Raw genomic sequence first — 26,846 nt, 5'->3', positions numbered from 1 at the left:
GAAGCATTAGAACATGCTGCGTACATCTCAACTTGCCCTGACGCCAGTCTGTCTGTTTAAGAGTATTTTTGACCGGACAACTCCCAGCCCCTTACTGGCAGTACTCCCTTTTGGGGAAACTAATGATTAATAACTTTGACCTCAAATTCACAAATCTGTGACTTTCCCTCTTGACTGCTGGGTAGAACAACAGGATTTTTGAAGCCGTAATTGACATGTTTTATTATTTCAGTATTTTGTACCCTTTAGCTTGGCCTTGAGCTTCAACTGCTCGTTATCGCTTGGCTGTCTGAGGGGGGAGGACTCATGTTGGAGACACAAAATATGTCAGTGTTTCGGGGAGGTTCAGAGATAGTGGGAGGCCGTCATATTTTTTTCTCTTCATGATGGGTCGTAGTTACTTCTTTGAAGAGTGTCTGGGTTACGTTGCTGGCAGTAGGACTATGTGCACATGTGGTAACAGCTTTTGTCTGGGTGCCAGAAAGTTCAACAGTAATACATTTTTTTGTCTTTCCTTCTGTTGAAACATAATAACTACTGTATATATCTACATCATTTTGAATACACAGTTAGTATTAGATACAGATGAGTACCAATAGCTGCATTCTCTTAAACCTGCCAACTGATCTTGAAATGCTGCTCTAACAGTCGTCCCTGACAAGTGAGAGTTTGCACAATACACTGCTACACACTTGGCTTGTCAATGATATAATTACCCTTGTTCACTGGCAGAAACGGGTGGTCGGGCCAATAGCTGCACGTGTAAGTGGGCCAACAGGAAGCTGTAGCTTACAGTTTCCATGAGTCCAATTTTAAGTCCAAAGGATTGTTTGATACCATCTGAGGTACCAGGCTTTGACTTGCCAAAGGCAAAGTCTGGGTCCTATACCGTATGATTTTAATGCAGGCGTATGTCTTAGCAAGAAGCATTCATGAACAATCATAAGCCATGGATCTGGCGGCAAATTATGATGCAGAAACTGCTTTAACAAGAAATTAAACATTTCCTTACTCTGAGATACAGAGATTCAGAGGAAGTTATTCGGTCTAAAGCCTACCAATTTTAAATTTCAAACCATGTGACTAGTAATACATTGTTAACAGATACCTGATTTTACATCCTCTTCACAATAATAGTGACACTGTCTTTTTTGAGATATTTAATACCCTTGGTAAATATATGAAATCTGATATGTGAATCCTGACACATGTTCAGGACATCAGGTGGAGACACTGACAGTCGCTGAATGTCAGTTAATGTCATGTAACATTAGATGATAGAGGATTTTCACAGTGCTGGCTGCTGTGTCTTTTTGCATCTGTAGCTTGTAACGTTCAGTTTCTCTTTTTCTCTTTTTTTTTCTTAAAATGTTGAATTTAGCTGAATGTATTTGTTCTCAATTTATTATACGCCTTTTCTCATGTTTGTGAATGTCTTTTTATTACCCTCCTCCTAAAACATGGTCATATCCATTGTGCTTTTCAGATTATGTGATTCAACTTCATATTTATAACTAACTGAAAGCCTACAAAGAATTTGATATGGTAGTATTTCACAACACGTACACCTAGTTTTTTTTCATTGAACAATCTAATGCTTTTAGATATGTTCTCTGTTTTCATGAACTTAAAACAGAACTCCACCAATTTACCATTGCACTCCCTTAACATTGTCTGACTCACAATGGACAGTTGGACAAATGGACAAAAGTCAACACAGCAGAACCAGAGATATCATCTTTTTTATTCCACACTTTCTTCTTCCTTGTCAAAACCTGGCGCCTACATTACCCACAGTCCAACAAAGTTGTAGTGCCAACCGACGATGACTGAAGTGACGTCAGTTGAGGCAATTTATCAGACTTTGCAGTAGTACTCCTGCAGACCTGTAAACACTTTGAGGTGTAAAATCGGTGGAGTTTCCCTTTTTAACAAAATGTTAATTCATCATTTAAATGTAGACCTATTCATCAACATGTATATCATGTTTCCATTAGTGCATTCACTGCGTGTCCTTTTACAACAAAGTTGTCTATAAGTAGAAACATGTATAATCAAGATTGTGTATATAAGATATTGTTTATATTTCTTGCAGTAAATTATTTGTAAGTTAGACAAAAGGCTTATATTATGTTGCCCTGTTTGCGTCTGACATTGTGTTCCTTATATTTTGTTTACATGATCAGTGCAACTGAAACTTAATCCTCAGGGTTGGCAAAAGCACTGCCTTCACCTTTGTCTGTCTTGACTTTAACCATTAATGCCTTATTAACAAAAAGTGCAGTTACAAAACTAGAAGTATAGGATATTGGCATGACTGCAGCAGAAACAAGTTCCTTTCCTTTCGCAGTGGAAGTGTAATAATAATCTGTGACATCACGTTACTACTTCAAGTATCACTTTTATCAACCATGCATGACAGACTTTTTCAAGGGTTTTGATAGTTTGGGTACATAACATTAATTATGTTGTAGAATTGTCACACATCGCAGTAATTATACTTAAATTCTGCGATATCTATTTTTTTAATTCTTCAGTTAAAACTTGCAGCTTCACAGATAGTCAAAGCACATGAAAATCCCATTTCCCATAATTTTATTTGTTTTAAAGAAATCTAACTTAGCACAGCATAACATATTACAAAAACATGTTATATTGTAACAACAATTCAGTTTGAAAACATAAAACAATTCATGTTTGATCTTATAGTTTCCTTGTTAGTTGTGAATATTTGTGGTGGTAATTATTTGGGGTTTTTTCTCGTGAAATTTGATATTCTGTTGAATAAATACAAAGGGATTCATGTGAATTTGAAAATCTATCTTCTGTCATAATAAGTACTTGTTATTCCTTCATGTCATGCCAAACTTCAGTGTGTACTTCGGAAATAAATACTGTGTATATTCACATATAAATAGATTAAAAAAATAGCTTCTTTCTCTCTCCTTTGATGCTGCTTCATGCTGACCTTATCCTTCTCTTTACATAACGTGTGTCACATTATCAGGCTTTTGATGTTTCAAATCCATCTGCTGGGTTGATTACCAGCTACTTCATGTTATTTTGCTGTGATTACATCACTTTCTCAGCCCTTTTTGCTTGCCTTTTTCTTGGTTGTTGGCTTCCAGTTTGTTTAAGACTGTGTGTAAATGTTGAAAATCTGTTTATTTGAGTTTGTCACTCATCATCAATGTTTTCCCATTTTGTTATTCATCACTGTGGTTCAGTTTCCCGTCACTCAACACTGCCTCACTGAAGACGAGCATTATTTTCCTCTTGCTGCATTTACGCACAAAACTGTACCTTTTTAGAAACACGACTTCATTGTCACGTCAACATGGTTGTTCACTAAATGTGCATTGTGGTGAACATGAAAGTTCATCCTTGGCTTTGCAAAAACTAAAGGTCTAGTTTCTAGCCTTTTATCTGGCTTTAAACTGCATCTCACGGCCTTCTTCAGCAGGTGGAGCTTGCTGAGTTGTCATGGCGATAGCTCAGTTGTCACTGTATCAGTGCCAACATGGACTAGGTCAAAGTGCCATACTCACTGTAGGTCAGGTGATGACAACAGAGCTGTCTCCATGACAACTGAACAAACTCCATCAGCTGAAGAAGGTCATGAGATGCGGCTGAAAGCTCCAGAAGAAGCTTGTAACTGAGCCTTCAGTTAGGATTTAATTTCATTTTTTGTCAAAGTGTATTCAGGTGTTATAAACTGTCCATAGGTTTTCAGGTATACACATGTGATGTATAGATGTAATAGGTCAGCATAAAATGGCTTCCAGGTCTCTGTTGAAATACTAAACAACTGTATGACATGTGACTGATTCTAACAAAGAAAAAGAAGACAAATATTGCCTTTTTTGTTATAATTCACATTAAAAGTCACTTGGATTTGAAATGCCTAAATATTTTTTTCTCCTCCTTTCCCCTTTGGTTAAAGTCTGTGTATGTTTCATGTATCAACTCATGTAAATAAAACGAGCCTTTCAAAATTCAGACTCTTTGGGTGACTGTTTATGTGGCTGTTTATTTAAATCCACTGATTTTCGCTTCTACTCATCCTACTTCTCACAGGATCCAGCAGAGGGCGCAAATGTGTTGAGAGAGAAAAGCCCGGGCGACTGAGCATAAGATGCTCTGCCAGGTGTCGGCTGCAGCATCAGCACCGCTCCTCCTCCTCCTCCTCCTCCTCCCTCCTGCTGTCCGCAGCATCTCTCTCTCTCCTTGCACTGTTCAGTCAGACGCTGCCAGTTAGAGGGAGAGAGAGAGAGAGAGAGAGAGAGAGTGGAAAGACACGCTTGTGTTTCGTTTTGCAACTCCGGCATTTCACCGACATTCTTAAATGAATCAACACCAGAGAAACCTGGAGGTAAGTCGCACAACTGAAAACACCCTGCGAGTATTTTTTTTGTTTTTGCAAAGATGCTTCGGAGGCCAGCATCGGTTTCGTGAAGAAGTGTCGCACGTATTTCTGTTTGTGTGATTCGGGTCTTGGTGCTGACTCGGTTCGCTCGGCATTCTCAGCTAAATATGGATCTGATCGTTTTGTTTTCGCATGTCTGATGTAGTGCAGTTTGTGGGGGGGGGGGGGGGGGGGGGTTTGTGAAATCTCACAGCCTGTTTCTGAAAAGGAAAAAAAAAAAAAAAACAAGACTGAAACATGGGAGTTGACCCGCAGATCATACAGTAAGTGGGCCAGTAGGCTAAAGCAGAGTATAGCGGGTTTGGAGAGAGGGAGTGAGGTCAGACAGGGAAGAGCAGGTTGGTGTGATGGATGGAGCAGGTCAGGTCTGGTGGTGCTAATGATCAGACGTAGATTAGCCAGGCTTTAGACCTGACCCCAGCTATGATCCACTGTCCTGAGAGGTGACAATGAAGACACTCTGATTATTTTGTGAGAATGATTGTTTCTTATTTTTTATCTGTTAGTTTTGTGAAATGTCTCGTAAGATTTCTGGGAATGGCCGATTGTGTACTATAATACAATAATAATTGTTGTGAGACAAAAATGGAAAAAGCTCCATTCTGTAGCTCCATCCTTAACAGTTTTACCCATAAAAAAAAAAGATACCAATTGTGTTATAGTCGTGTTGTAGTAGTGCTGTTATGCTGACTCAGACTTTAGCCATTTAATGGAAGTGGTTTTCAAAGGAGCATGAGCAGTATGTGAAGAGTGTGAAGTTGAGTTAAAGATATGCTTTCTTTGGAGACATATCAAACCTTCGAGGAAACCTTTTTTAACGATTTACCACAGATGGTGGTTTCATTTTGTAAAATGCTTCCATTCTGATTCTGTTTCTTCTCTTCGCCTTCATTTACCAATAAAGGCACGAATGAGACTGCCCTGCTCCTGCAGCCTCACACATAAAGACCTCACCTCTTATTCTTCTAACTCCTGTGTAATGCCAGAGAAGCCTTAGTCAAATACTCATGCACAGTATTTTTATGTGCTTTAGTTACTTTTGCAACAATTCCTCAGCTTCACCTTTCGGCTACTTAGGGGGGTGGGAGGAGAGGGAAGACAGGAAGGGATGGATCAAATAAAGGTGAGCAGATGGAGGGCATGTCTTTCATGCTCAGCTGTCTCTAGTCCTGATTGATCAGTGTCGGATGATCAGATTGTCCTTGATACTGTGAAAAGGTTCACGTCGTTTAGCATTTGGCTGCACTGCCCAAACGTGGTCGATGTGTTGTGCATAAAACATGTGTGGGAAGTTTGTTTTTTGTGTTTATTGGCATTGTCTGCTTGCCATTATTGATCCCAATATCAGAGACGTCCCACATCTATGGATCTTCCAGTCCACTTTGCTAAATCTTGCCAATCCCTCCCGGTCATGTTAATGCGGAGGTTGACACTGCATCGAAGCAGGGCAGCAGAGCCCGTGGCCTTGGCTTGTAACTGTAGCTGCTGTAGCGACTGTAGCTGCTGTTCCAGATGCTGATGAATGTATGATTGATTCATTACATCTGACCTCTGCAATGTCTGAACAGCGATCAATTCAGCAGATCTCTGCCAGGAAAGCCACTCGCAGCAGTGTGTGTGTGTGTGTGTGTGTGTGAGTGTTAGTGCTTGGGCTCAGGTGTTTATGTGTGTGTGTTTCTGCAGGTAAGACAGTTTGTCACAAACCCCATGAGTGTAGCGCACCGGTGCGACCTTCAAGGTCATTTTATAGGACAGAACAGAGGAGAAGGAGGAGGAGGGAGGGAGAAAATAGAGATGATAAGTGAAGTGAAGGAGAGAGAGGAGGGAAAGTATGTCAGTATGCTTCTCAATTCCATGTTGATTATGTATTTCCAAGATTTTCTTTTTTTCTTCTTGCTTCTTTTTCTCTTTTTGTTGAACAAAAGTATTGTGCTTATTGATACCACAGTGGTTTCTGTGTTGTAGAAAACTAATGTGTATGTGAAAGTAGTTAAAGAGAGACAAGAGAGAGAAGGACAGAAAGAGGAAGAGGCTGCAGTTGTTTCACTAACCTGTGTTGTGATGATCACTCATAATTAAACAATGTGGAGGCTTCTCTTTGCTCAGCATGAGGATGTGCGTGTGTGTGTGTGTGTGTGTGTGAATGAAGTGTCAACACACGTTCTCAAATTCACGCTGTCTTTGTCTGGAAGGTGGCAATGAGCCTGTTGTAGCTCCTCCCCTGCAGTCACAGGCAGGACATCAGAGGGTGAACAGAGAGGCACGCCTCCGCTGATGACACACACACACACACACACACACACACACACACACACACACATTTCCCTGTCCTGTGGGCAGTCACATCAAATACCCTTTTCACTTGTGTGTATGTGCATGTATCAATTTGCTAAATGTGTGCAGTCCTTCGGTTTTTTAATGTATTTTGTGTCATTTCAATTATTTTTGTCAGCAAGCTACAGCCCTTATTAAGCAAATGAATGCGACTCTTTGAATGAACTTCAACTGTGCAAGTGTGAGCGCTACTGTTCTTATGAGGATATAACTGCAGGTGCTATACTTGAATGTGAAAAGCCACAGAAACATTCAGCAAGTCCACATCATTCATTTTTCATGACACTTCCCCACGTTGTGCATCTACATTCTTTTTGAGCCTTGTCCATGTTCCCAAAAATAAACTCATCCATCAGAGTAGCAGCAGCATATGTGAATCCTTAAAGTGAGCATTCCTCTTTAATCTCCCAAAGGAGTTCTTTGTCCCGTCTTATACTCTGTCGCCTCCCCTTGTTCCAATGTATGAAAACAGTCTTTTTGTTACACAGCCAGTTCCAACCATTACCATATATTTTTTTGCATATCATCACCACCCCAAAACCCTCAGCCCGCTCTATTTTCTTGCTCACCTCTCACTGATCCTTTGCCAGTTATCCCTCCCCCACACCCCTGGGGTTTGCCACTTGCACATTACACATGCATACACACACTTAACACATTACAATACAAACTAGAATCCCCCACAACCCCTTTCCTTTCCTCCCCCTCCTCGCTCTCTCTGCAGCATCATTTGTTTCTATTATCATATTTTCCTAAAATAAACAGAAGTGACTCAGCCTGTCTAAGTCAGCTTTTCTTTGTCTGGGCTGTCTCACCTTGCCAGCTTTATGTCTGACTGTGTGTGTGTGTGTGTGTGTGTGTGTGTGTGTGTGTGTTTTTGTGTGAGCATGTGCCAACTTCCTCACGGTCCCACAGAGAATTCCACCATCGTTGAATTCTTTGTCTGTGACTGCTTTGCATTAGAAGTGAACTCGTCTCCTCTCCTCACCTCTCCTCTCCCCTTTGTCCCCTCATACAGTTTCACCCACCAGCCATGCAAGAGTTAACATTTTTCTCTGCGACAGGAGTGAGGGTAGTGGGTGGAGGGGCTTTGCTAATAACAATGCGGTGCAAGCAGCATCCAGTGTGGACAGATAGCCTTTTTCTCCTCTCCTCCATGCCACCCCTGTCTGGATGTTAGTCTGTATTTTAACTGCAGGGCTCAATGAACCAATAAACACAAAGTCTCGCGTCTTCCTCCTTCTCCCAATTCTCTCCTCCAGACTGTAGCCTGTCAGTTTATTTCTAATCATGCTAATCTCCCTTTCAGTTCCTCTTTGTTTTCTTTTGTTCCCAATTCATCTCATTCCCGTTGTAATTTCTCTTTTCATTTCCTGCTCATTTGTCTTCCCTTTATCCATCTCAACTACAGTCCATCCATACAGGATGCATAGCACAGCAAAACCAGACAGGGGAGCAGGAGGAACCATGTCTGATTTAGAGGAGATTCTCGTACTTGCCAAAAGCAACACTGAAAAAATAACAATAAAAAAATTTCATCAGCAAGTGTGTTTTTGTGTGACAGGCGTCTATTTTGCAAGCCACATTTTCTCCCAGTGAGAAGCTGTCTCTTTGTCTCCGCTCCTGCTGCAGTGATAGCCACTGCCTGAGTGTGTGTAGTTGTGTGTGTAGGTGGCACTCATGTCGTGATATGTGCAACTTTGCATGCATGTGCATTCAAGTGCATGCCTTAAGCTCACGGGTAATTCAGAAAGTGATGCTATTAGTTGATATAATTTCCCTCCGGGGATCAATAAAGTATTTTTGATTCTGATTCTGATTCTGATTAGTTTAGGTTTTGAATGTTCGTTGTGATCATCCGTTTCCTTTTTCAATACAGTTTGCCATCTTGTCAGCCATGTGTTGATGGATGGATGTGTCAACATGTGCCTCCATTTTTCATTTCGCTTTAGCTAATAAATCCTATCATTATCACAGATAGCAAAGACCGGCTGCATGCGCGCCGTAAGGAAATATATCGGCTTTTATTGCAGATGATCTGATTTTCTCATTCTTCTTATTCAGTTAGGTATGACCACCCGCTCTGACCCGAGATCCTGCAGAAATCCTGTTACAGTTCCCCCCGCAATACAGCATGATTCCCCCTGGGGTACAAAAAGGAGTCCGACTGTGTGTTGGTGGAAGTGGAGTGGAATGAGAGGCAGAGGGGGAGAGAGAAGGGATTATTTGGGCAGATGTAGTGTGCTGATGTGCCGTCTCTAAGGATGACAATGGGATTGATCACTTGGCCCTGCCCTCATTAACTCTTTATTATTAAGGTGGGAGAGGAGATGGAGGGAACTGGAGGGAAGAGATAAAGACATGAAAAGATTTCTTTTTGAGAAATTGGTGAAACAGATGGGAATCACTGAAGGGACAAAGCTTAATTGAATGCAGTTAGGAGCTATACTAAGCTGCAGCCAGGAAAGCAAAGATTGTTGTTTTTTTAATGCACATTTATACATAAAGTGCAGTACAACGACAAAGAAACTGGAGGAGACTATTTCTGGATGTTTCCCAGTTCTGCCTCACTGTTCTCCTTGATGGTAATCCCTTTGCTGTGCATAGTAAGTTATTGCTTGGTTCACACATACAAACACATGGACACAGTTTAGTGAATCATCACTTGTGAAATTCTGTCTACACGGTGTCTATTGTGTCTTCTGTGAAAATGGAGCGTTTAGCTTATTTCAGTGCTATTTCTGTCTGTGTTGTGTCGCTGACAGAGATGGGAGGAGAAGGAACGGATGACTCAAGCTTAGCTTATTTCTGAATAGATTTTCTCACTAAGCTTTATCCTGCTGGATGGTTGCATGTGAATAGAATACAGAAGTACAAGGAGAAAGGAATACTTTTCCAAAACGGACAAGGGGATGATTGTTTTTTGTGTGTGCTCAGCGTTTGCCGGTTTATTTTTGAGTGTGCGAAAGCCTTAAATGCATCCACGTGTCTGTAGAGGGTAGATGTTCACAAGTTCACACTCACACACTTGCGCACACTTTCACACACACTCACATTTCTAAAACAATCCAGCCTTGGGGAAGTGTACAAGGACAATCAAGGATGATGTCACTGGCGATTAATTACATGCATGCAAAGATACGGCCTGCACTGTATTAGAAGAGTGGAGTTTCATCTTTAAGGATAACTGCTACACTGCATTTTAATGTAAATCCTGCTCTAAATCTAATTATGTCATGTGCTAACACTCAGGAGTCATAAATTATGGTTACACACACGTCGACGCTCTATCCATTTGTGTTCCCTCCATCTCTTTTGATTCTATTTCAGTGTGCTGGAATTCACATCTCTGCAGAAGTGTGTGTGTGTGTGTGTATGGATGAAAGAGAGGTGGGACAGGGGGAATGTGTGTATGTGTGTGTGTGCGTGTGTGTGTGTGTGTGTGTGTCGTTGGGGTTCCCCTGGGACCAGGGAGCTATAAAACCTGTCTGCTCTCCAGTGGGGGAGGAGAGGAATAAAGCAGTGCCAAAGTGCCAAAGACAAATGGCTTCTGTAATAGCCACATGTGCTGCTGGACCGACAACAAAGACGCTGAGAGAAAATGGTGTGTGCAGGCGTTGATGTGTGTGTGTGCAGGTGAGCATGTCCGTGTGAGACATAATGCACTCATATGCACATACAGTCTGTGTATTGTCACTTGAGCACATATGTTTCTGAAAACGCAGAACAACCCACTGATTGAGATTCTCTGGGACATTTTCTCTTTGGAATAAAATTCTGTGCAGCACTTAACTTTGATCCACTGAATGAAAATAAGAAATCAATTCATAAATCTCAACATGTGTAATCCCCTGTCATGCTATAGCCTGTTATGTATGAGATCAGATATGATGTTTCTTCCAGGCAGCTGTTTCAAAAAGCACAAAACAAATATCAAAACAAAAGCCATCTTTGCAGTGTAACCATTGGTTGTTGTTTTGTTTTACATAAAACTCACAAAGAGGAAGGAATCTAGGATGAGAAAATGTTGAAAGAGCCTCCCCTGCTCTCCTTAAAAATTCAAACTACTTTCCCTTCAGCAAAAAAAAAGTACGAAACCTCACCTACTAATACTTTTCGTACAGTCCTTTAGAGAGAAACAAGGATAGGATAGTCCACTTAGAATCCTGCAAAACAGAAATTTCTAAAATGGAAATAAGCGTTACCAGTTACATCAATGGGAGCAATTTAGCACTCATTAGCATTATATATAGTAAAGGATTTTCAATAATTACTTCACTCTGCTCCCTTGGGCTTATATCAGTAAGGCACCTCAGAAACGGGGCTTTATAGCTCGTACTATAGAGGTTCAAATGATGTATCCCTTTCCAACAGCCTAATTAGAAATCTGTAGCTCTCCCGCGACAACCCTCCTTCCTTTCTGTATCCATCTGCATGTCTCATCTCTCCCACCTCATGTCTGTGTCTCATTCTTTCACCCACACAGGCCTGCTCACATTCAGAGCAAAACAAAAAAGAGGATGAGGAAGGCCTTTCTCTTTTCCAATTCCACTCCACTCTAGATTTTATTTATCCATCCATTTCCAGTGAGTCCCCTCGTCATGTCATGTTCTCGGCTCCTCATTTCCCACCTTCTGAGAAGAGCTTTCTGGGGTTAAATGGAGCACTTGATAGGTTAGGAGCCTGGTGAAAACCACAAATTCCAGTCCTTGACTGAATTTGATCACTGCTGAGATATCGTCTTATCGTGCCCCATGCGCTCATCACTTCAGCGATGCATCTATCTACCCACTTGCAGGGATGTGATTGCTCCTAGATGAGTAGTATATACCTGTTGGGGAAAAACTCAGCTATTCTAGCAGTGTGTGTATTTCGTGTGCATTACGTGTTCCTGTTGCTGCATATATCTCATCACATGTGGAAGCGTTACTCAGCAAAATATATGCATGAGCTGCGAGTGTGAAAAAATAAAGCTGACCTTCAGAATAGCCTGTCTCTTTCTGACGCTGACCTTTTTCCCTGATGGAAGACGCAGGGGTCAGGATGTATTCTCCAATTCCCAGGGATATTGCATTGCCACGACAACAGAAGCAGGACTGTTCAATTTTTTCTCAGGTTTTGCCTCCTGCTGTTTTCCCAGAGGAGGAGTTACATCAACTAGTGGGTCTCACCATCAGTTGAAACAAAGCCTGCCTTCATCACATATTCTAGTTCTGATCAACTCAACATGCATAGATACAAGAATAAAATCAGTCTTTTCCTCTCTGGTATGCTCTGAATTCCACCAAAAAGTAAAAATCAGTACCACTTTTAATATTTTAAATGTGAAAGAGGTTACCATTTTCAGGTACATTTATCTGATTTATTCATAGTGGATAACTGGTAAAGAAATCATCTCAATGAACTACCATATTTGCTTTGAGCACTGTTGGAAACAGTGCACACAAAACTCATAAAGCCAAAAGTGGTCCCTGTGTATTTCCTCTGAATGGGGCTTGATGATCAAAGATGTTTATCCACATTTGATACACTTGTAATTGCATAATTCATATTCCAGTAGTCAAAGGAAACATCAAGTCAGCCCCTCACCAACACCAGTCCTGCTTCATCCACTCACTCCCATGTGATCCTTTTTACTTTTCGCTTCTACGTCACCAACATAAGGCAGTGCGACAGCAGGGAGAACCTGTCAAGTGTTTTTTTCCTCAAATGTGTGTCTCTTGAAGTATCCCAAGATACACCTCATTTTGTTATGCTTTTTATCATCACAACAGGTCTTTTTCTTCACATGGCCAGACAGGTTCTTTTGTTCTCTGTCTTATTATGTTTAGGGGCTCTGCCAGATTGGTTTTGTCTGCCTCGCTGTGAGGTGATGCGCAGCTTATTGTGGTTCAGCCACTGTGACCAAGCTTAGCTCTCAGCCTCCCAAGACTGCTGTCATCAGCACAACCTCCAGTGCTACATCAGTGCCGTAATCGATGTGCCACCATGTCCTCTCTGAGAATTCTCGCTCTCTCCAATATAACTCTCTGTCTCTTTCTCTCCCTCCCATCCCTCTCCTTCCCCGCCTCTTTGGATTTTGTCTGTGTGTGTTTTATAATTAGCTAATTATTTGATTGTGTGCACCAGCTAAGGGTAAATATTAGCAGTGTGCACAGAGGCAGAGTGCAGAAGAGAATGTCTGGATTGTCCTACATGTTGTTTGCCTATTTGTCTACCACAATACATTTTCCCTCTGTCTCTCAGCAATCTCTGATCTCGAGCAGAATATTACCAATATAGTAAAGAAAAGCTTATTGTCACCAATATCTAAATTCAATCTATAAAATTTGATACAGTGGCAAGTGAACATGTAACAAGTGTTAAACATTTTTAATATTTGGTTTATGAAGGTTAAAATTGCAATCCTTAAGTAAAACAACCTTTTTTTAACCTTATTCAGCTCACAGAGTTCCCAAAAGTTCTACAAAATGTTCTTTTAACCGACTCTTCAGGAAAATATGATAATATATCCAAATTACTTTTAAGGAGACCTTCAGGAATACAAATCACATCCTTGAATGTTTCCCCTCCCAGTGCATTTGGACAAAATGTAGCTCTACGCCCGATTGGAGCAGCATCAGATGTGCCACAGGCAGTGAGAGCTGCCGTCTTCGCAGTTCACTCTGCTCACTGATATCGCTGCCACAGGACACATGGAGAAGGCACCTGCTAATGAGAACAGACTCCCACGCTGCACATATAATTAGAGGGAGGGAGTCCTATTTGAACTTTGGAAAGTACTCCAATATTCAGTGTGATGGTTTGAAGATGTATATTTGACTACATAATGACCTTGTTCTAAACACACAACATTTACAGTTTTGACAGAATATGATTGAAATATAATTTCATTCTGTATGTTCTCTCTATGATGTAGGAAATTGGCTGTGTTTTACAAACAAGTAAACAAAAGATACTCTCCTTGCTGGGCAAATGAAGCTGAGTCCATTAATATTCTGTGGTTTTGATGCTTCTAGTTCAAGGCAGAGGGAGAATTCCTCATAGAGCTCTTGCATAATTATGGAGAGATTGAAATGTAAAAGGAAATGTGAAGTCTTTCCTCTGAGAGCAAAAACACAAACAGTCATTTCATGTTGTCAGAGTCACTAAAGTTTTCTTTGGTTGTGTTGATGTATGATTAAACCGTCCTGCAACCGCCCTACATTGACATGGTGTGACAAAGCTCTCAGACATTTGCCCTCCCTGCCATCTGCTCCATCTGATCTATTGACTACATGGTTCAATGGCACCACATGCAGTCGGGTACACGGAAATAGTGTCTACTCCGAGCGACACAACCAATTCTAATCTCAGTTTTCTGTTCATCCTGCAGAATGTTGCTTTTAAATGAAGCAGGACGTGCTGTTGTTGTGTATGATCGAATCCTGGCATTTGGCTTAATCAGCCACATGGCATGTTAGAGAAGACCCTCTTGTAGTGATCAGGCCTAGAGTATGGATTTATCCCTTCTGAGCTGGTGTTTTTACTCCTCGCCTATGACATATTACATGACATAACTGTCATGTTTCTCATATTGGGAACATGCTCTTGAGCATATTAGAGACTCTGTTTGCTGGCGTTGTATATTCTATAAAACCAAAATGGTTGGACCATACTTTTATTGCAGATGTTTTTCTGCTATTTTCATTCTGTCTTCTATTTTTCAGTGTCTCTTGAGGAGAAAAGCTCATTACAAAACACTTTGCACCCTTCCCTCTCTTCCTCCTTACTGTCTTCATCAGACATCCCTAGGGTGATTCCTTCACTTACATACAAACTGTCTGTAGCCTCAGCAATCATCCACTTCTCTCTTTAATGATCTATTTTCATTCTGCCCTACAGTGAACATGCATCATAATTTGATAATTGCATTCCTATTATTAACGCTGTACTACTTTTGCTGGTTATAATATGAACATTACTACTCTTTGAGTGTATTTAGCCACCAGTCACAACACATTTTATGTTCAAATTTGATCATCATTATAATCATTTAATGTAAAATGTTTTGAGCAGGTGCTTGTATATATGCATTTAAAGTAGAATCAAAATAGCTCCAAGACTGTCACTTCCTGTTAGGCCTCCATATGCCTTTTTTGTCCCATGGGCAGCCAGTTCTGTTTCATTTCAAATGACCATCCATTGATATGAGTCATGAGACTGTGGGCAAAGCTGATTTCAGAAATTGGTGCTACCCAGACCAGACTAAATATAGAACGCCGTAAGTGGCTCTGTAGGGGAACAAACTGAAGGGTTTCTACCGAAGTGGATGCCTTTCAGGTATGCTTACTTGTTGCCCTTACTTACACTTTCCTTTGTTGTCTTTCATTTCAGATTGAACAGACCTCCATCTCCCTGAAGAGCCATCAAAGACAGTGTTGTTAGCACACAGTAAATGCAGGATAAATGGCAGGATAAGTGAAAAAGATTTCATGAGATGACATTTTGTCCTTGGAATAATCAACTGAAGGGCCATCATCACACCGACCCTCAAGAGGAGAGACAGGGAGGGAAGACACATTTGTAACTCCATAGATGGCCTCAGCACCCTGCAGGAGTCTTTGAGCGTGCCAAAAGAATCGGTCCGACATGAGCATCCCAACTGGTTTCCAGGGACTGAGGGTCAATGTTGACAGAGGGGAAAAGATTGGAAACAAAACCCAGATCCAGTTTCCCCAAGCTGGGGATGATAATGCCAATCAATTATCTTCAATTGGTGGTCAAGAAGGAAGAGGACTAATAGAGGACACAGCGTACAGCACGAACTCCATCCCTCCTTTGGTCTCTCAGAGTGAATCCCCCAACAAGTTAGTGATCTGGGGCTCTGAGCAGCAATGCATGGAGTCTGATCTCAGAGAGTTCGAGGTTTTGGAGTGTCAGGAGATACATACATTCTTGGGTAAGAGGGATCAAGACGAGGAGAATGAGGAGGAAGACGATGGAGGGAGTATGAGAGATGTAAAAGATGAGGGTTCCATGTCCATATCTTCAAGCTCAACTGCCAGCTCTGCTTCGATCGGAGTGAGGAGAAATGACAATGACAGCAACAAAGTGGAGAGCAAGATACAGAGGCACAAAGAGGTGCAGAAAAGGATTGCCTGTCATAGCACTGAAGAGCAAGACACATGTGTGACAGTCTCAATAGAGAAAAGGGACACCAGGTCAGGTAGAGCAGGAGACAGGGAGAGATGGAAGGGAGGTCTGAAGGAGTCCAAGTCTGAGACTAATGTGTTTGTCTCCAGTCTGTCGGCCGTCTCGCTCAGCGGGAGCCTGTCAAGTGTTCTGGATAGTAGCGGAGGTGCGCTGTCTCTCTCCCCTCTGTCCAACTCCAAGACCGACTCTTATCCCAATACAAACAACACTACCTCAGCCCAGACCAGAAGAAGGGCAGCCCATGTAGATGCCAACCAGAACTCCCCGCCATCGCATCCTCAGGAGAATCATGGCCATCCTCAATACTACAGCCAGGATCAGAGACAGGAGGAGGGAAGTCATCATAGAAATAGACTGCCCTCTGATGGGGGGCTGGGCCAAAGGAGGAAGGCTGGATTTGAGGAGAGGGTGATGCCACCACGGCGGCAACAGCTCGTCAGACCCCTCTGTCAGACAGAGATGGGAAGAGCGAGGAGCTTAGCAGAGCCCAATGCTCATCTAGCTGAGACAGGGCAACCTTCTTCCCCCGACCCCTCTCCAGATTCACACAGTAACTGGTCAAACAGAAAGTTTACAAAATCATCTTTACGTGAGCCCTCAGATTTCTCCCCCCTGTACAATACATCTGGCGTCTCACAGTCCAGGCAGCCCAACCAGGCAGCCCAGAGGGAGGCTGCACCTGTAGAAAAACAGCCGGCTACAACTGCATGGCGCAATTCAAGTCCTTCCAATCCTTCCACTTTAGAGAAGAGACCCCAGACGCAGCTCACATACAGAAGGAATTGCTCCAGTCCCAACAGGACAGGGGTTGATTCCAGGTCATCTACTCCTCCCCACTCCCCTCTCAGGACACCCCAGGGTTCACCACGCAGGCAACCCTCCATGTACCTCGTTTCCAGGAATGTCCCTGGAGTGGTTAGACACATCCCGTCAGGATGCAACCCTGCTGTAATGACATCAGCTCAGGGCTATGGCAACAGTTGCGTGAGAGCACCAGTCAAAACCAATATAAGCACAAGTGGAATCCCCAAAGCGCCTCTTAACAACCAGCAGAGCTCTAACCACAGAGAGAGCTCCCCATCACCTAAACTTAAACCTAAAGGAGTTCGGCCCAAAATCATTACCTATGTCCGAAAGAATCCTCAGTTTAAGCCCCAGGCTGCTGACGGACCTTATCAGGTGTCCTCTCTACCATCCAGGCTCTCAGCATACGCACACAGCCAAGCACCCACTTCCTTCAAAGACACCCCAAAAGACCCCTCCAAGCCTGACACAGAGACCAGAGGAGCCCCAGTACTCAGTGCTTCCAATCTGCTTTACGACAAGTACCGCCAAGAGATGCAGACAAACATCTTCCCATCAGGAATGCTGAGCAGGAGTATCAGGCCCCCTGGACACACACACACTGTCCCCCCTGCACACACACATGCCGCTCCACATGCACACACACACAGCCACACAGCACCCCCGAAACTGGGCAGCAAAGCAGACAACTTCTACGGGCCACCATCAGGGGTGAGTATTATGTGCAGTCTTTACTATACTTCTCTCATTTCAAGGTTTTTGTTATAAATCTTTCTTAGAAGTATAAGACAGGACAGAAATAGGATTTAATAATGATGGTTCCCATATCAATTAGCAGGAGAGAATTACTTTGTGATATACAGTATGTTATATACATTAAGTACAAAGACAAAACCTCTTCTCTTAAATCTGTTGACTCTGCATAGCAGTTTCGCTAGATGATGTCCATAATTTCTATCCCACAGTAAACCATGTATAATTGATCACAGCTCTTCTGCATTTTATTCCCACTCTCACATGAGCTGCTCATTATCGCTTTCAAATCATCCCTTATTGATTCTGATTAAATAGTTTCATTTGGCATTCATATTCATACAGCGTCAAACACCAGCATGTGGAAATAAATAGTTAATGTATTTTGAAGTACAAAGCCCACAGGGACAAGATGATTCTCAACACTTTGTATGTCACTGTATGTACATTAGCATTTTGTCCAGCACACAGGGTAACTGTCACATTTTTTTTTTTACTAAAGTACAGTACTTGAGTCTTAGATTACACAACTGGTTTTATCAGACTGTTTATTACCTATACTCACAGATCAATCAGGTCTCTGGACACTCTGGATCTATTGCACACGATCAGCCTTATCATATTCTAATTATTTGTTTTGTTCGTACAGAATGTTTGATAACAAATAGTCTATATGGACACAATGACAGATGTAAAATGTAATTATTGGATTACAGGGTGCATTGGATGTTTTGATGCCCAGTCTGTCCACGATATTACAGGCAAAATATACAACATTAAACATGTCACGGCAGCCAGACTATGCTGGTTAACAAATTAGCATGTCAGCGAATGCCAGCAGAAAGTCCCAATAGGTGCTCCTGGACTTAATATGACACACATTATTAACATCTGTGAAAGCTCAAAGGTGTTTCTGCAGTCATGGCAAACACATGCATGTATTGAATTTGCAAGTACTGAATATGCAATTTGTTGAATGGTCCCAGTATTTTTTTTAAGTATATTATCATTATTCACATAAACTTTGACCCTTTGCTGGAAATACTATGAATATTTCTTTTCAGTTTCAGGGCAGAGTGTCCCAGGTTACATTAGAGATTTTTCACAGATGTTTGGGGGTCTAGAGGACAGAATTATTGGATTTTCTCTGGAGAAAATGAATAAAAAAGTGGATTTAGTGTTAAGTTACTCTTCAAGGAGAATTGACATGGTTTCTGCTCCTAGTGTGATTTCAAATGATGTATGCTTCAGAACTCCAAAAATGTTATAAGAGAATTAGCTGATAGTATTTTTAAGTTAATGTCATTATTTGTATCTCTAGGTGGGAAGATCTGACAGTTTTAAAGGAAGCAATGCTGAAGACGCACTGCAGGCCCGGACGGCTGCTCAGGCGGGAGGGAGCGGCAGTCTCCTACGCTCTAGCAGAGGTCTGCGCCTGGGCCTGGGAGCCGTCACCAGGACGACTGCCAGCTCAGCCAAGGGCAGAGGACCAGGTCAGGGTCAGAGGTCAACGCTGGTCTTCAGCCAGCCAGTCCAACCTGTCAGCCCAGCGACCAGTCAGAAAAGCCAAGATAACGCAGGTTAATAAAGTTCCAACATTTGCTTTTTGAGCAGCATTACATTTCCTCACAGAAAACAACTAGAATGCCAGATGGAGATGGCCTCTTTTGAGCTACAGTACGTAACCCAAAATTTGACACACTAGAGAGCTACCTTATCTTTCTTCTCCTTTGCAGCAACGAGCAGTCGTGGGACTGTTCCCTCCCTCAAATTGGCGTGAGATGAAGGCAGCTCATTAAAATGCATTCTCTGAGATTAATTTTGGCTGATCTGATTGGAGGGCTTTAAGAAATACTCTGAGGGGACTTTTTTTCTGCTCCAGAAAGCTGCCATCTACAAAACAAAATAAATAAATAAAAGCTGGCTCACACTTTCTCTCCACACACAGCAAATTTCTAATTCAGATGATTCAGATACCACCTCTGACTGCTGAAGTCAGATTTACATTACATCTCGGCTGTCGCTGGAATATTGAAGTATGAAATTTGCTCATCGCCCTGCACACAGCTGGAAGGCTGTGCCATTTATCACTTCCATGCATATTTGATCTGCTCTTTCCCTGAGCGTGATAACCCGGACACACAGTAAAAATACACATACATGTGAATATGTACACTCACAGATAACACACACACACACACAATCCAAAACTGCAAATAGAGAATTGATCAGCATAGTGTTATGGTGTTCCAGGCTTCCTTATCATAATCCCTATTAATACATATGTATGTTGTCTCAGTGCTGCTTGGCCCTCTGGGAACTACAGGCTTTGAAGTGCAAAGCAATTAACACTTAAGTAACGTCAGTATCTTCCTGCTGGAATCATCTCTCATCCCTGCAGCATCCTGCCCGACACACACTGCATGGATAAACACCAGCTCAAATAGATGATGTGTATATAGCATTGGTCAGCATTGTGTGTCCATCCTTGCGTGTGTAGGGTATGTATCTAAGGGATTTCTGTTGTTTTTATTTTTGTTTTTCATCCATCTCGTAGAGAAATCTGACCGTAACCTTTAACAAAGTGCCAGTAAGCACTTTATTTTTCTTTTCCTCTTCATCACTGTGAATTATAACTTTTCAGGCTTTTGTGAAGGGAAATCTCTCCATCTTGCATACACACATCATAGTAATTATACTTTATAGCTATTGTATAACAGTTAAAGTACTCTAACTACTCACATAATTACTGTGTAAGTTTTAAACTCTATATTGTTATGATAATGAGGATCCTCCACTTACGGGACAGGACGTTTGTGTCGACGCTACTGTAACTTCTGCATATTGAGGCTCTTATCCTCCCTTCCTCACAGCAATGAAGCCCTGTGGTTTGCTCAAGCAGTTCTGCAGAGATTGCGATGCACTCAAGTATCACATTTAATAACATGCAATTTAACGCTTTGTTGAGGAAATCCATGCAGGTTGTCACAATTCACCTTGGGCTGTAATTAAAATTGGTTGGTCATTATAGTCCTCATCCCAGCCGCCTGTCCCATTGACTTGTCTGAGCCCGATTTACATAATTCATCTCAAGTTAGGGTGCTCTTCCTTTCAAAGAAAGCCAATGGATGTTTTGGAGATGTTTTCATTTCTCAGGGGCTATTGAGAAACTGAAGGTGGCGTTTCAGACCTACAGGCAAGGTGAAGTGGATTTATTCAAATCTTTGGAATGGCTGAACACACCCAGGGCTTTATGATTTATGACGCATTTTCAAATTCACACTTTCCTATTTTGGTAGTTTTTGTGAGCCACTTTATCAGGTAGAGTGTATTTTGCAGGTGCAATTTGTGACAAAAATGTAAGAGAAACACTGAAGAAGGTGACCAAAAAAAGTACGGCGCTAAAAGAGTAGAATACAGTGAAATCTAGACAGAGAGAAGGACAGACAAAGTCATATTAATACATGTATCTCATTCCTTTTTAGGTGGTTATGAATAATGTGTGTTTTCATTTAGCAGGAGCCTAGGTCCGTGATATCTAGGCTAAAGTGGATGTTTGTCAGGCTCTGCCCCTGGTCTCTCAGAGGGGGTGGGGGGGGCAAGAGGGAAATGAGGACATTTATCTTTAATGATCCTGACCTTCTCACTCAAGAGGAGCAAGCTCTAATCTAATAAACAGATTGCATGGCACACAGGCAGATATTGAGGAAGGAGGAAAGAGGTGATAAGTGTGAACAGCAGCACTGATGATGCTGGAGGGGAGTTACACTGGAGACTTTTCTCTCCTTCTTTCTGTCCCACTTTGTTTCTCTCAGTTTTTTCCCCCCTCTTGTATTGATGTGGTGGTTACCCTGTAGCATGCACTGTGCCAAATAGAGGGGAAATAAGGGCTTCCTACCTTATCTCTGCAGCCAGCAGGGGATAATGCTCTTCTTCTGCCCAGGATCTAAACCTTGTACTGTAGGCTGGGATAGCCAAGGTGGGGGCTTCTTATCCAAGGCCTGTGGATTTGCCCACTGCCCACTGTGTGATTGTGTGTGCAGCCTGGGTTGTTCATGCCTGCACATTTCATCTGTTTTGCTGTTAGAAACCATAGATTACTGTGAGGGAGGATTCTTCCCTGTTGCTCGCTGACAATAGTTGCCACTGTGGAGCTATGATTACTTTTTTATCCACCCTTTCTCTCCTTGATTCCCTGTCTTTTCTTTCTTTTCCTCAATAAAGACGTTTTGTCTCCTCTTCATTTACTTCTCTCTTTTAATCTGCCTTTCATTTTAACTCTATTTTCTGCTTTAAAGTCTAGAAACCTGTATGACAGAGCCACAGCTTCTATGCAGTTTGGGTAACGGCAGTTACAATTAGTGTACTACCTATAATAATGAGGGATTACTGATCATGTAATGAACTATAAACACAGGCGAACACGTATGTATTGGAAAGACACTGTCATCTATGTCCTAAATTATGGGTGTCATATCGAATGTCATTACAATGTTGGCATGAGACAAACTGCTGGCCGCTAGCCCAGTCTGAAAGCACGGCCAGAGCCAAAAGCAGCTGTTCGCAGGTTGTTGTGTATATAGTTATTATATTTGCTTGCTGTAGAAGTCATAACACAGAAAACTTCCTGGAGCCCACTGAGAGCTTAGTCAACACAGGATGATGAATGATTCACGGGGGAAATAAATATCACGGCTATGCTATGAGTGGTAGATAATGAGTTTACAGTACACACACACACACACACACACACACACACACACACACACACAATTTTACTTCCTATTCTTGCAGTGCTGTCCATCCAGCACCACATGCTGCAGCTCAAACAAACTGAATGCAGCTAATTACCATGCACATAAGCTGAAATGCAGTTAATGATGAGTTGTCTGACTACTGTCTCTATCTGGTTCCTGTCAGTTCAGCTAGGGACACCCCATGTAGATTCACAACTGTTGAACTACTTTCTGTTTTCAAAATATTGTCAAACAACATGATTTAAAATGTTTTGCTTTTCTAACAGATGACCAGGTCTTCACCGATCATGCACCCACTCCTGCTCCCACCCCAGTGACAGCAGCAGCCTCGCCCCAGGCCGTGGCCTCCAGGTCTCTGCTTCCCAAAGCCAGCCAGTCAGGCCTGCGCCCCCCAGGCTTCAGCTCCAGCCGTCTCCCTGCGGGCCGCCTGGCAGCCTTTGGCTTCGTCAGGAGCTCCAGCGTGTCCTCCGTGTCCTCAGCCCACTCTGCTGACAGCACGCAGAGTGACCCCTGCAGGACAGCTCATCGTGAGTCCACTCATCACATATCTGTTGACACCAGTTCTGCCATTTGTGAGATTTGATTATTATATTTAAGTTCCGGCATGTGCTACATTTTCTTGAATGTTTTTTTTTTTTTTTTTACAATGTACCGGTATCTATTTGTTAATCCCTGTGGTACTTTCACAAACACCTAGTTTATCGCTTCGTCATGAGTACACTATGATCATCACCATACTGTCTTTATTGCCTTCTTCTATGAATTCCCCTCATGAATATAGTTTGCATAAACATCCCCCTCCCACCTTCATTATGTTACAGTTTGCTTTCTCTTACTGAGCTCCACCCCGCTCTGCAATTTATTCTCCACTCAGTATTTTCATACACAAGTTCCAGGTCAATTACAACTGTAGAGCTGCAGTTTGACCAAGCACATTTTCTATAACACATGAGGACACAATATAAGGGATGTTTCAAGCAATAGACATTGCCAGTACAATAGTGTAATTGTTAATAGCTGGGTATTATCGTTAGACAAAGTTTCGATGCATTTAAGTTTCATTGTGTGTTCATTAATCAGTTTGTTTGTGCATGTGTCACACATGATTGCCCCAAATAGGGGCACTAACATTAGTTCATTAAAATCATTATCATTAACACTAGAGGTCAGAACATCGTGACATTGTTACTAATTGCTTAATTTTGCTCTAGGATGATTTTTAAGATTCATGAGTAAAGGGTGATGACATGACAAAGTTGGTGTGGTATTACAGACAGGTGACTCCTTTTCTTTTTGGAAAAAGTAGAAAATATAATGTGAACTTCCACAATGTACTACAACAGGGATAAATCATTGATTCATATACTGGCATGAAACTTCCCCATTTGACAGTTCAGCTTGTAACCACTTTTTTTTTGTCTTGACTCTATGTAGAAATAACAGATCCCATCATGTGAACTGGAGGTGCACTTACAGTTGTGCTTTCAATGCTGCTCGGCAGGCTGGTTGGTTAGTTGGCTGAATTTCTGGTAGCTGCATGTGTTTTTAATGTGACCTACATAGGGAATGCTTGTTCTTCCTCTCCCAGTTACAGTTGACGTAAGCACCTCCTCTCTCATGCACGTCAGGCCTCCTGTTATGTCATCACTCCTCACCCTCGTTCCCTCCTTTTTGTACTCATACTTTTTTTCATCCCTCTTTTTTCTCTCCCATTGGTTGAAAATGAATACAAACTGTGCAGCAATGTGGGGGAGCCACCCTGTCAGCTACTGTGGAACAAGGAAAAGAGGACTCCCGTGGGTCTCCAGAGCAGAACATGTTTATTTAAAAAAGAAAGAAATGGCATAAATGTGGAGGTTTTCTTTCATTTTTTTTCATTTTCTGTTTCATAAAGGCCCAAACTAAACTAAAATATTGTGGCACTATAGCAATCGGTTGTCCAAAGTGATACGTCCCTCCAGCATCTGAAGTTAATCTGTATTTAGCAGAACAGTAATGATCCGAAAAATACAGTTTCCATGGCACTTGTGTGCCACCAACTCCCGTTTGCAGCTGTATATTTAGATTTTTCCGTTTGTGTTTTGGTTTGTTGTCGGAGACAAATGCAGTGTAATCAACAGTATTGAATTTATCCTCCCCTTTCCTCCAGATAATAGCTTCATTTGCACTGTACTTTTCCAAATACATTAACTTGCAAATATCAATATCATCAATCAGTGAAATGAGATGTAAGTCTCTGCTGCAACGTTCTGGCCACAGATCACAAGTTTATTCTCAGCAATGTACATCAGACTTAATGTGACTCTTGATGTTACTGTAACAAGTGCATCCACAAAATCCCAAAGATAAGTATAGATAATATAACAGTGGCCCGATCTTTTGCTTGTCAGCATATTGTCTGTTTCAACAGCTGCCAATATTAATGTGCAGATTTACTCCGGTAATTTATCACCAGTAGTTCAAACCTCTTTAGGCATTTTGACCACTTTATAAATATTACTCCTGTCAACACACTCTCCCATACACACAACACACAAGAACACCTGCCAGCAGAACGCAAAAGACAAGTTTTAAAAGTAGTGCCTGAAGCACAATGTTCCTCTTCCTGCTGCTGAACTGATGCTGCTCAGAGCACGGTGAGACCCAAATGGAATCAAGGATGATAGACATGAGAGGCAAAAGATTAAGGGCCTTTGAAGTTCATTTCTGTGAGTGTGTGTGTGTGTGTGTGTGTGTGTGTGTGTGCGTGTGTGTGTTTGTGTGTAAGACAGTGAGAGAGGCAGGAGGGGAGAGCAGGAACATTTACTTCCTCTTTTGGCTCTGTGTGGTGCTCGTGACCTTTAGCTGTGAGGCATTTGAACTCTCCGCTCTATTTGAACCTTCCAGACTAAACTGGGCTCGACTGTAGATCCTGCTCTGTCTCTCCCAGTGTGTGAGCACTTGTCGAGCTTAAACCAGGGGGTCGTCTGACCTTTCTTTGGGAAATTGGGGAGTTTTTTTTTTTAAAGGTTCTTTGAAGCTTTAAAACTTTGAAAGTACCATGTCTTTTCTGGAACTGGATTCAGTCATTACAGATTGATTGTTCTCTGCAAAACCATGACTGTGTATGAAAAGGGCCAGATATCAAAAATTAGTAAGAGCCTTAAAAATGAAAGGGGTAAGGGGGGTTGTTTTGTTTTTTGTCCTAGGGGCAGTTTAGAAAAGCTGAAAAATAGGGGTGACATTTCGTTCAAAGTTAATTTTAGACATTGTCGGTTTTATCCCAAAATAATTGCATTTTGAAATCCTTACGTAGCCCAAGGCAGAATGTGAAATATTGGAGTGACTGCACAAATCCATTTGTAGACTGATGTGATTCGCAGCAAGATGGTGAAATACCGATGGGGACAGAAAAGTTAAGCATGTGAGAGTGGTAAACAATCTTCAGGCTCTGTTTAATCCACGTTTATTTGTGCGTTATGTGTGTGCATAGGTGAGTGTTTGTGAAGTACGGGAAGTGTGTATGTGGTGATTGTTTGCGATACCTGGTTTTCCTCGACCTGCCACTCTGGGATCTTTGCCCCCCTCTCACTGCGCTCTAACTCAGATCAAAGAACAGACAGATTGACAGATGAGTTCTCACACATCTTTCCATCAAGGACGTTGGGGGAGCCGCTGCAAAGCCAGTATCTCCTTCTGTAACGGAGAGAAGAAAGGCCGGGCTCAGTTCCTCGTTTTCCCCATTGATCAGAAAGCAAAGCAGACTCCATTAGGGCTCTGGGTGATACGGATTGGAGGAATCATTAAGGAATAGAGCGATGGGGAGGAAAGGATTGCTGTGTTCAAGTAAAGTGGGTTAGAGGAAGTATCCCTGGAGTTTAAACTCCCCACTGTCGTCGCTTGTCAACCTGCTCTGATCAATGGGTAATGTCTGCGGAGAAGAGAGAGGAGAAGCAGAGGAAGAGGAAGAATATGCTAATGCACAGGCATTAGTTCATAGTCACATTGTTAAAGGGTTGGACCACCCAAATTACACACACAAAAAATTCAACAGCGTAATCTCTCTTCCCAGAAACAATGTCCCAGCTACTCGGGATAATCCACTGAACACACTGTCATATCAATAGTTTTCATAGGGACTATTTCTCTGGCTGAAAGTAGTTCCAATAAAACACAGCAAACAAATTTCCCTTCAACCGCACTGTATCGGGATAGCGGTAGACATTTCAGAGATGTACTTTATATCTGAAAGGTATAAGAGGTAAGTAAGAATATATGTTTTATGTGTACTAACCCTTTAATACTGTTGGAGTATTTAATTGTGAAGTAAAAACAACTAGCCTTCAAGATATACTGTAGATTATTTGGAGTGAAACAAACCACAGACACAGGAGACCTAAAATGGAAACACGCAATTACTTCACACACACCCTCACACCAAGGTAACCAAGGTGACATTGAGCTAAACTGGTATGGCCTTGATTGATTCTTATCGCCTGTTTGCATATAAGCATGCGTGTGTGTTTGTCTAGCATCTGAGGGGCTATAGGTTACTCTATATGACATTGATTAGCCATTAACCCAATCCTCCCTTTAGC

General features: G+C 42.0%; 1 protein-coding gene across 1 annotated transcript in view; it reads left to right on the top strand.

Annotated features, from left to right (window-relative positions):
* Positions 1–15,391: 15,391 nt before the first annotated feature.
* Positions 15,392–26,846, top strand: part of mtus2a (microtubule associated tumor suppressor candidate 2a) — a 29,491-nt gene continuing 18,036 nt past the window's right edge. Inside the window, exons 1-3 of the mRNA XM_070917659.1 lie at positions 15,392–17,470; positions 18,834–19,068; positions 22,536–22,786. Coding sequence (XP_070773760.1) covers positions 15,392–17,470; positions 18,834–19,068; positions 22,536–22,786 — 2,565 coding nt within the window. The remainder of the gene's footprint in view (positions 17,471–18,833; positions 19,069–22,535; positions 22,787–26,846) is intronic.

Source organism: Enoplosus armatus, chromosome 13, assembly GCF_043641665.1.
Source record: "Enoplosus armatus isolate fEnoArm2 chromosome 13, fEnoArm2.hap1, whole genome shotgun sequence".
Taxonomy (NCBI): domain Eukaryota; kingdom Metazoa; phylum Chordata; class Actinopteri; order Centrarchiformes; family Enoplosidae; genus Enoplosus; species Enoplosus armatus.
This window is presented reverse-complemented; position numbering and strand designations above follow the sequence as displayed.